Source organism: Lottia gigantea (genome assembly GCF_000327385.1).
Source record: "Lottia gigantea unplaced genomic scaffold LOTGIsca_2, whole genome shotgun sequence".
NCBI lineage: Eukaryota > Metazoa > Mollusca > Gastropoda > Lottiidae > Lottia > Lottia gigantea.
The window spans coordinates 753751-768348 of record NW_008708400.1 but is presented as its reverse complement, the minus strand read 5'-3'; the positions used below and the strand labels follow the sequence as shown (position 1 = coordinate 768348).

Below are 14598 nucleotides of genomic sequence, written 5' to 3'. Positions count from 1 at the left end.
GTAAGTAACTTGAAACGTTACCGGTATGTGACCTTGGTATAAATCTCATTAGATTACAATGGAGTCTGACCAACAAAAATAACGAAACTTTATTGTGATCTAATTTCAAGTTTGCATTTGCTCTTAATTAAATAAGGTCACATCCTTTAGAAAACAATTTAAGTTTAATTGTATACCAGTATCAAGATTAATATTTTTTTAATTGTAAATCATTATGGTACACTATTCAAATTTTTATCATGGTAACCTCATTGCAGTTAAATTATTTAAATATTGCCTTATCTGGTTGAAAGTGCTGAAATCTGTGTCACTGAACAGAATTGAAATCTGATGTCCTGGTCTTCTGCAATTTAAAAAGGTAGTATGAAAGTTTGTAAGTTTTCAAGTATGATCTATATCCAAATATATTTATACTTAATTTGGCAACTTTTATTGTATTCTCACCACTTGATGATCTAGGTGAAAGTAATGGACTGCTTTTTCTTTTGCTTTTTTTTTTTAAATTGCACCTGGATGTTTTGTTGGACTATGTAATATGTTGCATTTGTTTTGTTAATGATTGTTTGTAAATACATGTTTTTCACATTGTTTTGTAAGTAGAATAATTGATATAGAATTGTAAATACCTGTATTTAACATAATATGATTTGGCTGGACCAAATATTTTATAATCTCTAAATTTTATATGCATTGCTGCAAGTATCCTTATAAGAATATTTTATGTTAAGATGATGATCTATCAGAAGACAATTCAATCTGATTAAAGGTACAGGTTGTCATTTGTTTGACCAATCGTTCCTTAGTCTCAGATACGTGTATTTTGTAGCTAAGCTAATATGTTATAGTTCATAGCTCACCACCGAAATTTGAATTTTGAAATCCATGCGTCTCCAGAATTATCCGTGATTGAAATGCTGACTCATCTTTTGTTGAGACTCTGCAATATTAAGAAAGTGAAATTCCCAGTTCAAGGTACTTTTGGAGGAATAAGCTGATTAATATACATTTCTAGTACTTCTGAAAACTATTTACATATATTAAAGACACAAATCGATAAATGTCCCTTTATGAGGAAGATCTAAATGATATCTTTCACATATGCTTTTTGTGGGTTGCTTCACTTGATACTAAATGTGCTCTCATATCATAGTGATTACCAGTTGTTATGGAATAAGAATAGCTGTCGTCAGTTTTAAACGCATTTCTCATGCAACTGAGATTTGAGTTGCTTTCAAATCACAACCAAAAGCAACTGGTAATCATTATTGTGTGTGGAGGGCACCTTAAACAATCAAAATTTGCATTGAGAATTTTTAACAATAGATATTCCAGAATTACTCACAAGTGATGGACAAGGATTTTATTGAAAAAACCATCTAGGTCAGAATTTAATCAGACTTAACAAAAATCAATAGCTTTAGTATTAGTTCTTATCAAATTTGAGATTTTGTATAACAGGACTGCAGCAACATGATATGAAATATTTATAGTTGTTTAAATATTCTTTCTTTCAACTGATAGAGCGCAATGTCAGCTATCTGAATACCTATTGATATTTAAAACAATTTTAAGCTTGGATACTTCTTGCTTTTATTACTTTAAAGGTTTCTATTTGATGTTGTTCTCACCACATGATCACCAGGAATATAACTATTGTCAATACATTTTTCCTTAATTGCATTCAAACCAGACATCAGATTTTTATAATAAAAAGTGTTACAGATAGTTGAAATTGGGAGGCTTTTAACATATTCAAATATTCTTGATGTGTATTTAGGTCTAATTCCTGGTGTTATCTATACAAAGCTAAGCTCATAAAGCTTGATTATGTTAACATTCATTGTTACTGTCTCAATTTTATGCATACTTGAGAACATTCTGATTTTATTTTTCCCAATAAATATAGCTTCATAAAATCAGGAATTGTGAATTCTTTTTCCCATTGATCAACAATATTTAGGTTTTGGTTATTATTGTAAAATAATTACGATTTTCAATTTATATCAGAAGGAATAACCTTCTTTTATCAAGTTCGGTTTCCAAAACAGCCGATTTTCATGATTTATGTATCATTTGACTGTAATATGAATATTTCAAACTATATCATGTTAATTGCCACACCTACCCCTTCAACGTTCTTGTAGCAATGTTTTACATTGAAAACTTTTATAGTAACATCCAACTTTAATTATTTTAAAAAAAACATTGAAATTTCTAGATCTGTTTTTGTTATCAAAGTTTGTAAAATAACTGACTGTCTTGTTGTAAATACCTGCCCAAAAGTATAATAAAGTGCAATATCATATTCAAGTTTTTTCTATACACATTTGTGAAAATATTGCTTTCTGTGTTGTACTCCAAAAACCAAATATGAGTCGATTATGGTGCAACTTTTGGTTTATATTCGTAGGGTTTGGATAGTCAATATGCTTTCAGTGTTTCTGACCCAGTGAAATATAACTGTGAGTTATTTTTCTCTAATATCCTAATGAAGTATGGGGACCGGTCAATTTTATACGACCACAAAAATGTGGAATGTATATAGAAGATCAAAGACCATGTAGACTATATGACTAAGATTTGAAGGACATTTAGAAGCGGAGAGTACATAATATAACTTTTCCGACAATTAATGAACCGGAAACATGATATTAAATTAAACGTGCCCATAATGTTCAGGCATAAATGATATTTATTCCACCATACTAAAGTAATGTACATTGAACAAAATTAACATGATATTATTTATCTTAATTGCTATACAAATTATTTACAGGTTAATTCAAATATTTTGATTTCATCAAATAGGTAAAAGTCAAGGTAATACCTTCGAATTTTTCAACCCGGTTTCCCTCTGTCAATATGGAAAAAGCGTCTAGTCGTTCGTAAGATTAGTGTGAGGCCCCGTGTGCTACAGGCTGTGCACGTTAAAGATCACTCGATAGTTGGAACTCCTTTCCTGGCAAAATTTCCATCATTGCACCCTACATGGCGTTGACCGTCTTCATTAACCCACACGGTTCAGAAAAGTAGGACGTAAAACTTGGTTCATTTCATTTTTTTACAATATAAAATGAATATAATGTGAACCTGTATATTCTGACCTTAACTTACTTCCTATCAGTTTTCCAGTTAATCGGTTGTGACAATGAATAAAATTAGTATTAATAGAATGAATGTGCTGTCACAACCGAAGTATGAAATCCATGACTTTACATGCCCACATTACATTGTGGATGTAGAAAATAGTCTTCTTCCCAGGAGGTTTCTATTTATTCTGTAACAGTCAATTTACTCCATTGTTTTATAATTATATTAAATATATAATATCAAATTAACTAAGATTGTTAGTACAATACTTGCAATTAAAGTGACATTGAGCTGCCTTAAGATATTTTATAGATAGACAGCAAATAATTAGTAGATTGTTTTAATGTAGTCATGCAGCACTGTTGTGAGGGTCGAGAAGCGTTAAGTTATCAATGGATTAAGGCTGGCTGATTAAATAACCTTCTTGGATTAATCCTGCTATTGGCCAATGGGATCTTTGGGAAGCTTCACAAGCCTTTATAAACTGAGCATTGCATTAATCGTCATTAATAGTTTGCGATATCAGCATCCGCTGGAAGCGAACGTTAAATTGTCATCTACCTACCTACCTATTCGTCATTAAACATTCTACTGATACAACACTCGCTTTCATTATTTCAAGGTAAGCAACTTATATATTATTATTATTATTATTATCATATTAAATAAATTATTATTTTAAGAGCTTGTTTCAGTGTTGGCAACACATTAGTATGTACGAACATATCAATCCTGATTTGATAGGAACTATTAGATATTGCCGTAGTTTGGTATATATGTGCGTCTTACTATTATATATATATATATCCAAATATGGTTGGGATTAGCTTGTAGATGAACAAATCATAGCCATTTTAAGGTATTTTGTTTTTTTAAAACCCAAATAATCAGTATCATATTCCTGCACGTGATACCATGTTCACTGTCATCATGTCACAATCTGTTAGCTAGTTATACGATATACCGATAGCTATTGCTAGTGGCACTGCATGTTGGCGTATATTATCTATTAGCCCATGAGCGAACAAACAGCTATATATAAGCTCACAATCGATATAATTGCAGTATACTAATTCACAGAAATGGATGTAGAAGACTTCAGAAAACACGGCCATGAATTGATTGACTTTATAATAGACTGTTTATTTAGTCAAGAAAAGGAATTACCCAATCCAAAAGTTGAGACGGGATATATGTCAAAATTGATACCAGACAAAGCTCCGGAGGATCCTGATGAATGGAAAGATTTATTGAAAGATATTCAACCAGTTATATTAGATGGGGTAGGTGTTATAGGCGTATACATTATTGTCGACTGTCCGTCTGTTCCAAAGTGCATGTATCTCGAGCTCATTATACTCAGCGTTTTGAAGTTAGCTTTTTTTGGTTTATGTGTTGACTGTAAGGCAACGATGGATAGGTATGGAAGGTAAAATCAGTCATAATTAAAGTCAGTGCACATTTGTATAAGATTGTAAAATGTTCTGTAACAATGTTTCAAGTGAAAATTTCTTTTACTCAACATACATTTTGTAGGCAATGATAATGTTGCTTACACTTTAACAATACAATAGTTTTATTCTATTTTCACTTATAATAAAGCCAAAATACTAATGAAAAAAACAAAAGGCAGTGATGAAACCGTGAAAGGACATATGACACGAAACCTCTTTAGCTCGGTAAATTAACATCTTTCACGGAGAGTCATTCCAGCTGGAATGCATACTAGAAATAAACTGGAGAGCTATGAACGATTTCCACGACTTGTCTGACGTTTTAACAATAATAATAATAAGATAATCAGGTAGGGAATTCTAATACTTTTAAAAGAAATATCTCTGTCATTTCCTAAATAACGATTTTTACAATGCTCTCTGCATTTTATCAACAAAGAATGCGTTACTTATAGAGTTTTTACCTATCAATAAAGTCAATAATTCTCTATATTAAGCATATTGGTGGATCCTTAAATATGAAATAAATTACAGGCCTATTGAAAAAGTCTATTTCATTTTGACATGATAGTGTTACCCACAGGGACCTCGCTTTTTTACAATATTGTTTAAATTGTGTATATGTTATTATTTTGTCCAATGAAATAATGCTCACTTTCCTACGGAGACCTGATGTTTAATCTGCAACTAAGATGGTCACTTAACATCTTTCTATGTGAGGCCACATAGTCAAAAATATTTACTCAACGAATTCAATCATTCATCATTGTTAAGATAGCTTGTCAGGTAAGGTAATATACGCCCACTGGCAGCTTTGATTTTAAACAAGAATTTTGGCAGTAAGCTTACAGTAACAATTACCAGTATGAAATATTCAACCTTGAACATTTTTAGGGCGATACTGTATAATATTACCAAGCTTTATCATTGGTTGATAACAAACACTCACACCAAGTTTCGTCAAAATCCATCAATAATTCAACCTTCTTGAGCGTTTACGAACTAAAATTTAAACACAGGAACAAGAATTGTGCCTTCTGGAGTGTTTACAAGCTTAAAAATTGAACGTGTTTTCAAGAACAAGGGCAATAACTCATTCTTAATATTTTTTTATTCTTCTGATTTTCAAAAGGTTCATCCTTTGGTGATAACAAACATTGACACCAAGTTTCGTCAAAATCTGTCAATAATTGAACATTCTAGAGTGTTTACAAGCTAAAGTTGAACGCGTTTTAAAGAACAAAGGCAATAAGTCTAATTATATAATTAATAATAATAATTAAAATGATACTAATTTCTTGTCCAAAATTGAATAGGCTTTTCATAGTAAAATATCTTGTATCACAACTGTGAAGTCGGGACAGTTTAGGTAAAAAGTTATATATACATAATTATTTTTAAAAAGAACTTTTTTTCATTTAAAAAATAACATAGGCCTAATTATTTTCATATAAAAAACATCATAATTTTTTTCATTTCAACATAATTATTTTCATATAAAAAACAACATAATTATTATCATGTAAAAAACAACATAATAATTTTCAAATAAAAACAACATAATTATTTTCCTTTTCAACATAATTATTTTCATTTAAAAAACAATATATTTATTTTCATATAAAAACAACATAATTATTTTCCTTTTCAACATAATTATTATCATGTAAAAAACAATATATTTATTTTCAAATAAAAACAACATAATTATTTTCCTTTTCAACATAATTATTTTCATTTATTTAACAATATATTTATTTTCATATAAAAAACAACATAATTGTTTTTATTTCAACATGATTATTTTCATTTCAACATGATTATTTTCATTTCAACATAATCATTTTCATGTAAAAAACAACATAATTATTTTCATGTAAAAACAACATAATTATTTTCATATGAAAAACAACATAATTATTTTTATTTCAACATAACTATTTTCATATAAAAAACAATATATAGTTATTTTCATATAAAAAACAACATAATTATTTTCATTTCAACATAATTATTTTCACTTCAACATAATCATTTCCATTTAAAAAACAACATAATTATTTTCATTTCAACATAATTATTTTCATTTAAAAAACAATATTTTTATTTTCATATAAAAACAACATAATTGTTTTCATTTAAACATAATTGTTTTCATTTCAACATAATTATTTTCATTTCAACATAATTATTTTCATGTAAAAAACAACATAATAATTTTTATATAAAAAACAACATAATAATTTTCATGTAAAAACAACATCATTATTTCCATGTAAAAAACAACGTAATTATTTTCATGTAAAAAACAACATACTTATTTTCGTGTGAAACACCACATAATCATTATCATCTAAAAAACAACATAATTATTTTCGTGTAAAAAACAACATAATTATTTTCATTTAAAAAAACAACGTAATAATTTTCATTTAAAAAAACAACGTAATTATTTTCGTGTAAAAAACAACGTAATTATTTTCGTGTAAAAACAACATAATTATTTTCGTGTAAAAAACAACATAATTATTTTCATTTAAAAAAAACAACGAAATAATTTTCATTTAAAAAAACAACGTAATTATTTTCGTGTAAAAAACAACATAATTATTTTCATGTAAAAACGACATCATTATTTTCATGTAAAAACCACATAATTATTTTCGTGTGAAAAACCACATAATCATTATCATCTAAAAAACAACATAATTATTTTCGTGTAAAAAAAAACATAATTATTTTCATTTAAAAAAACAACATGATTATTTTCATTTAAAAAAACAACGTAATAATTTTCATGTAAAAAACAACATAATTATTTTCGTGTGAAAAACCACATAATCATTATCATCTAAAAAACAACATAATTATTTTCGTGTAAAAAACAACATAATTATTTTCATTTAAAAAAACAACGTAATAATTTTCATTTAAAAAAACAACATAATTATTTTCGTGTAAAAAACAACATAATTTTTTTCATATAAAAAAACAACTTAATAATTTTCATGTAAAAAACAACATTATTATTTTCGTGTGAAAAACCACATAATCATTATCATCTAAAAAACAACATAATTATTTTCATTTAAAAAAACAACGTAATAATTTTCATTTAAAAAAACAACGTAATTATTTTCATTTAAAAAAACAACGTAATTATTTTCGTTTAAAAAAACATGATTAACAAAGTAATTATTTTCGTGTAAAAAAACATCATGATTATTTTCATATAGAAAACAACATAAATTGAATAGCAAATCTAAATATTTAGAGGGGTTACTTTATATCATTTTTTTTCTTTATACGTAGGACATAAAAGAAGGGAGGCTTTTTGTATTCCAAAAAGCATGTTAAGACTGAGCTGAAATTGTTCGGTTTAATCGTGTTCTAATTCTGCAAACTAATTGGGCCCATCCATATTGGTTAATGTATATGACTACTGACCAGGCAAAATTTTTCGTTTTCAAAAAAAGTTGCTGTGGTTGCGCGTTGATGTACATCTTCTTGAACGACCACTCACTGCATAATCCAATAACTGCATTTCAGATCACAAACTTACACAGTCCTAATTATCATGGCTTTTATCCATTAAGATCGTCGTTTCCATCCATCTTAGGAGAACTTCTCCGTCACTGTTTTGAAACACCAACAGCTAATTGGGTAAGTATAGCCTGCTATCCACGTTTTGGGCAATTTAATATTATTACGGAGGGATGTGAATGTCGTGTCCAACACGCATCAAAATCTTTGTGTCTCAAGTGGATATACCATATACCATTCAGTTTGTGGTCTATATACAAAAAATAAAATGAAATATGTTTTATTCTGTTATCGGTGAAGAGAAAACCGTTACGGATACGCTCCGCAGATAAAACATGGATCCACATAAGTTCAGAGAACTGCGCCTAGCACGAAGTCAGTTTTTCTGTTGTCAGAATGCACGTGGGCGATCAATATAAAACCTTTCCGGATCTATGTTGTAATTGCAGATGGCCAATCCAGCTGGTATAGAATTAGAAATGAATATGACAAATTGGTTGGGGAAAATGTTACAGTTACCAGAAGAGTTTCTGTTTGATAAAAAGAGAAGTGGTGGTGGAGTAATTTTGGTAATATAAGGAAACTTAAAGGAATGCTACCTCTTAGAATGAACACAAAAAATAAAGTCTAAAATTTGGCCAATAAGAGTACAGTCAAACTTGCATTAAGCATGTGCTCGTGTGAATGCTCAAAAGTGTAAATTGTGTATACACGAAATTGACTTATTTGGTTTCATAAATGTACAACAGAATCCTTTTATATGACAATCAAATCAATTAAACTAAGTTTATTTTGAAGAACGCTGAAATATATTTAACTTTATTCAATAATAACCAGTAGTTTTTGAACGATAACTTAGTTTTATGGATTTATTGGACGTATTTTTTCACTCCACCAAGGACTCCAGGACTAATGAATATATACTCATTTAAGCTAATAATTAAAAAATCTAAATCTTAATAGGTAGTATTTCTTGAAAATTATTGAGAACGATGTTATAAATCAATGTAAGATATTTGTTGTATGGTGTCTTAGTAATTTGGTGTGATGAGACATGAGCATCCCAATGCAATTCATCCAGACATACTGATTCAGACCTACAATTCTGTGATAATTGCGAATTCCCCCCAAAATTGACTCTAGACTAATCAAATCATCAAATAGACATGCAAGCTTCGAATTATGTTGTAGTCAAGGGATACAGTCGTCGAGATATTTGCTTTCGACAGGATAAAGAGTCATTTTAGAAACCTGAGTCACTTAGAATGTAATTAACATTTTGTTTGTCGGTATTTACAAGAAAAAATGCTTAATGCCATCACATTCAACGGTATCCCATTTACCATTACAGACATCTGCTAGTGAATCTGTGTGTACCTGTTTATTAGCTGCAAGAACTCACACTATTCGTGAAGTTAAGAAAACAAACCCTAATCTTAAAGATGGTGAAATTATTACAAAATTAGTGTCCTACACATCAGCTGAGGTAAATGTAAATATTTCTTCCATTCAGGAATATTTCAGTATTCGCTTAAAAATCTTCATATTCATTTTCGAGTCAGATGTAGACGTAGTCCATACAGCTTGCTGCTAGCTTGGTGGGGCATACTCGCACTGGAACATACGCCACTGTGCGAATAGTTTTGATGAGTTCATATTGCTTATATAAATTAAATTCATCTTGACTATTCCGATCTTATATTTTCCTTTATTCTCCAGGCCCATCCGTCTGTTATTAAAGCAGGTTTAATAAGTTGTATAGAAATGAGAATAATAGAAACTGATAGTAATGGTGGTGTAAATACTTCAGCTCTAGAAAAAGCTATATTAAGTGATATTGAGAATGGTTTAATACCTATATTTGTAAGTTTCAAGTGTAAATATTTTCAAGCTTCTCTAATACCGTGTATATGAATAGCGTTCTGTGACACAATGACTTGTCATTTCAAAATGTATGCTTTATGCACAAACGATCTCTAACAGTTATCTAATAGTTATGGCACTTTATAGAAAAATAGTAATATTGTGCATATTATCGAATGATATTATGATTGATAATCTTCCTCGTATGAATAGTACATCATCTGTTACCAATGTTTCGCCAGTATGTTGTTTTGAATTTTGGGTTTTGTATTGCAGTTCGGTCGTTAGTACTTGGTTTATTTATTTATCGACCTTGTATATTCCAAATACCCGTGAAAAAGCTTCACCACGAAGTCGCGTTTTTCGGTATTTCCAAATGTCAAGTTTTACAGAAGAAAGTTTGATACAATCTTGATATTTCAGGTGTGTGCAAATTTGGGGTCTACTGGATGCTGTGGTTTTGATAATCTGAATGAAATCGGCGCTGTATGTAAGTATATTGGAAGTAGAACATCAATCACAGTAACAGAGTTCAGACATTAGACATCAGACAGTTTTCAAACGTCAGATTTATTATGTTAGTACGATGATTATCCACATCTAGCGGATAGCCATCGTATCCTTTCTAAAGGAACATGTTAGATGTGGATTATCATCGTACCTCTGCTAAAGGAACATGTTAGATGTGGATTACCATCGTACCTCTGCTAAAGGAACATGTTAGATGTCGATTATCATCGTACTGTTGCTAAAGGAATATGTTAGATGTGGATTATCATGGTACCGTTGCTAAAAGAACATGTTAAATATGGATTATCATGGTACCATTGCTAAAGGAACATGTTGAATACGGATTATCATCGTACCGTTGGTAAAGTAGCATGCAAATACATTGTCAATTATTGTGTATTTTATTTTTCTTATTAAGGCAATCAACATAAGATATGGATGCATATCGACGCAGCGTATGCTGGGAGTGCTTTTATCTGCCCTGAATATAGATATCTTCTAGACGGTGTTGAGGTAAGGTTTACAGGTTTATTAATGATGTCGCATTTTACAGAACAGTTCAATTCCTAAGTTTTGAAAAGCATACCTTCGCCATTCCGTTCCAAACGTAATTTAATGCAACGTAACGTTCATAGTAAGATGGGCCCATACGAATAATGTTATATGGATTGTTTTATATTATATTTTCAGCTAGCGACATCCTTCAATTTCAATGCTCATAAATGGTTAGAGATTGCCCCGCCATGTTCAGTTTTATGGTAAAGATAATATGTATATAGTTTTAGAATGTCGAATTTGCAAATGTACAAGAGAAATCTGTCGTTTGTGTCAGACTCTGAGACTCTCAATGTCAGTTTTTATTTGCAATCCGACTGAGCTCTGTTTGTGCAATTTTGTCAGAATGTACATTTATAATCAGAAGAATTGTATCGATGTCAATTAGTAAAGCCAGTGGTGGTACCAGGCTTCTGTAAAAATAGGGAGCAGATTGACCTAATTGGGGGACAACTGTCGGAATTGATATTCAAAATGCGAACGCCAGGGACCGAAACGTTGTATAGAAAAATCGCAATTTCTTTTTTACTTAATAGGGTTAAGAACAGTAAATTATTGTCAGAAGCATTTCCAGTTGATTTATGTGCCGAGAACAATTTTGATAATAAAGATAAAGCTCCCGAGAGCCCAGCTGAACACATTCCTGTTTACAGAGTAAGTAATGGAGGCTTATACTGTACATTATAAATTCTGGCCAGAAACAAAAAATATCGCATCAACAAACCTTTTTTCGTACTTAGCTGAGATTTTATTCATATTTAAAACAGATGTTACAGGTGCATAACTGATTGTATCAAAGAAAAATATATCAATCTATTCCGTAGGGCATTATCACAGTAATCTTACAGGGATGCATTATGAATTTGAAATTAAGCTGAGCATCAGAAATGCTTTATGACCCTGGCACTGGATCTCAAAAATATTCCTAACGGATTTTTTTGTCCATTTTTAGCATTGGTCGCTACAGTTTACCAGAGACTTTAAGTCAATCAAAGTTTGGTTCCAGTTGCGTTTAATGGGAATAAAAGCACTGCAAGAAATAGTCCGAACGGTAAGGTTTATTAAGAAGCTTAGTTGTATTGACACTTTACCTTCAGTTGACTTATTCACCTATTCATATCACTTTTCCCCGAGTTGAAATCTGACTTTTTATTCAATGACAAGACTAAACGCAAGCTGTTATCTTCATCATCAATTGCAGAGAATACTCGTGCACCAATGTAATGTCGTCAATGGGCGATGTTAGCAATTGCTTATGAAGCTCCTTAATCCGGAAATAGTTAATACATTCGCCATTATACTTCTGACACATGTCGTTTGATAGGAAAATTACTAAGTCTGACAGAGGTGTAGAGCTGACAAACCCAAACAGAGAGTGATATTATAGATAGTCCTGAAACACCGTCACACTATTTTTATAACATATTGTTTTGAAAGTGATACCATGTTGAAAAACATGGATGTATAGTTCAGCACTGGATTAGAAAGGTTTACACGACTGAACAAATAGGCTCACTTAAAGGTATACTACCTCTTAGGATGACCAAACAATTGAAACTTGGTCAAAATGAGTCTTATTCATCAGTGGACTTACCTGGTGTCACAACTTTAAAATAGAATCCCTCTATAATCCAATAAATCCATAGAATTAAGTACAGATTCATGTATATATCGTCTTAGTCATGGCACCTGGTCCAACTGATAAACATTATACACTTGACCAAGTTTGAGATTTCATGACCATTTTAAGAGGATGTATTACTTTAAATACATGTAGATAAGATTACTGATATCCAGTGAAATTTAAACAGTAAACACAGTAAAGCAAACCGATAAATGATAAATTGTATATTTGCAGGACATATCTATGGCGAAACTTTTTGAGAGTTTAGTTAAAGAAGATAATAGATTTGAGATTGTTGTTCCGGTAACTCTAGCTGTTGTCTGTTTCAGATTAAAGGTAATGTACAGTTTAATTCAACATCTTGTATAATAAATCATCTCAAAATTAGCGTCAGTGGGGGTACAGCTTGAAAATGGTTTGCGCCCCGCATTTAACCTCACTCGATTTCTTACAAATTTTAAAAGATATGATTTTTATATGTTTTGCCTCAAATCTTTCAAAATGCACCAATGAATTCAATTCTCGATAAATTTCTTGGGAGAACCCTCTCAGACGCTTCATGAGAGGGTTGCGACAAGACGCATCCACAGAGTTACCAATTCAGCCTCGTCGGTTGTCCACCATTGAGTCAGTCTGAAGCCCCGGTCTCGGGAGACTGACGCCGCCACTGACTCAAACATCTTTTTCTAAGATATCTTTATTCTAACGATGTTATTCTTGGCCTATTTAAGCCTGTCATGTAGATTGCAATCTGATGTTGATAACAAGGGCGGATAGTGGCATAGAAAAACCCAATATAGGGCAATATGGCAGTCTCATTTGGTTTTGCTATCCCAGAATTTGTCAACTTAAGATGACACGCTTTGATTGGTTAAGAATGACGCCATTATCATATGACTAGAGTTGAAAACTAGTGTGATTAAACTGTAATATAATTTTAATTCGAACAAATCTATAGCCTCTTTCGCCTTTGGTCGAATTAATTCTTATTATGACAAGGTTTATAAACGAAATTTCCATAGCATGTCCTACTGTTTGTTTGACTGAGACAATCTCACAATATTCTCACATGGTTATTTCAGGGCACAAAAAAGAAAACCAAGGATTTATTAGAATTGATCAGAGCGGATCGTAGAATTTTCATGATACCTTCAGCTTTAAATGGAATTTTCTTCATTAGATTCGTTATTTCTAGCTCTAAAACAACACCTAAAGATGTTCACTTTGCTTGGAAGGTTATACAAGAAAAGGCAGATCAACTACCTCAACAGTTGATTGAAGGTTGAAAGGCAATAGAACAAGCTAAAAGAGTATCTTGTATACAACACACATACTTTTTTGTATCCATAATCATGTGTTCTTTTATATTTAATTTACCACATAATTTACAGTAGTACTCGCTGAACCATCTATTGAATATCCCTTTCTGAAATATGGTTAACATTTAGTAAATGATACAATAAAACTCGAACTCGACGATGTAATTCGAACTTATCCTGCATCTTAAGAAAGTTCATTTATAAAAAATTGAAAAAATAAGTTTTTTATAGGTTTTTCCCCAAGTATGTATCAGAATGCACCAAATGAATTCAATTTAGGCCTACCAAATATTTTTTGAGGATTAAGAATTCTCAAATACTTAATGTTTAACGTTTATGGTCAGCACACTGCCAACTATGTTTTAAATTTTAAGCATAAGTAATTACTAAATTTCTCCAAAACTGGACTTGAAGAACACTTGCCTTTTATTATGAATATAAAATCCTACGAAACAGATGGCAAAGCCTACTATTAATCCAGCTATAGCACTTATTATACCAACTGTAGTCATTGATATATCCGTATTTGAAGAACTGGTACTTGAAGCTGGAAAAGGACATGTTCTGAAATAGATTCTCGATTACATTGATAAAAACAATATAAGGGAAGTAGTTGGTTTTAAGACCATCACTAACGTAC

General features: G+C 30.8%; 1 protein-coding gene across 1 annotated transcript; it reads left to right on the top strand.

Moving 5' to 3' along the window:
- Window positions 1–3611: 3611 nt before the first annotated feature.
- Window positions 3612–14169, top strand: LOTGIDRAFT_181541 (hypothetical protein). The gene is made up of 13 exons (XM_009053157.1): window positions 3612–3712; window positions 4156–4373; window positions 8094–8207; window positions 8537–8656; window positions 9439–9573; window positions 9807–9950; window positions 10374–10440; window positions 10879–10973; window positions 11151–11218; window positions 11552–11669; window positions 11968–12066; window positions 12874–12975; window positions 13722–14169. Exons 2-13 carry the CDS (start codon window positions 4173–4175, stop codon window positions 13923–13925), a joined length of 1467 nt encoding a protein of 488 aa, XP_009051405.1. The 5' UTR covers window positions 3612–3712; window positions 4156–4172; the 3' UTR covers window positions 13926–14169.
- The last annotated feature ends 429 nt before the right edge of the window (window positions 14170–14598 follow it).

What these genes read in the sequence shown, in the direction of transcription:
- LOTGIDRAFT_181541 (XM_009053157.1), top strand. Translation starts at nt 4,173, where the DNA reads ATGGATGTAGAAGACTTCAGAAAACACGGCCATGAATTGATTGACTTT. An exon ending in GTGGTGGTGGAGTAATTTTG is followed by an intron (nt 8,657 to 9,438) that starts GTAATATAAGGA and finishes TTACCATTACAG; the next exon opens with ACATCTGCTAGTGAATCTGT. An exon ending in ATCTTCTAGACGGTGTTGAG is followed by an intron (nt 10,974 to 11,150) that starts GTAAGGTTTACA and finishes TTATATTTTCAG; the next exon opens with CTAGCGACATCCTTCAATTT.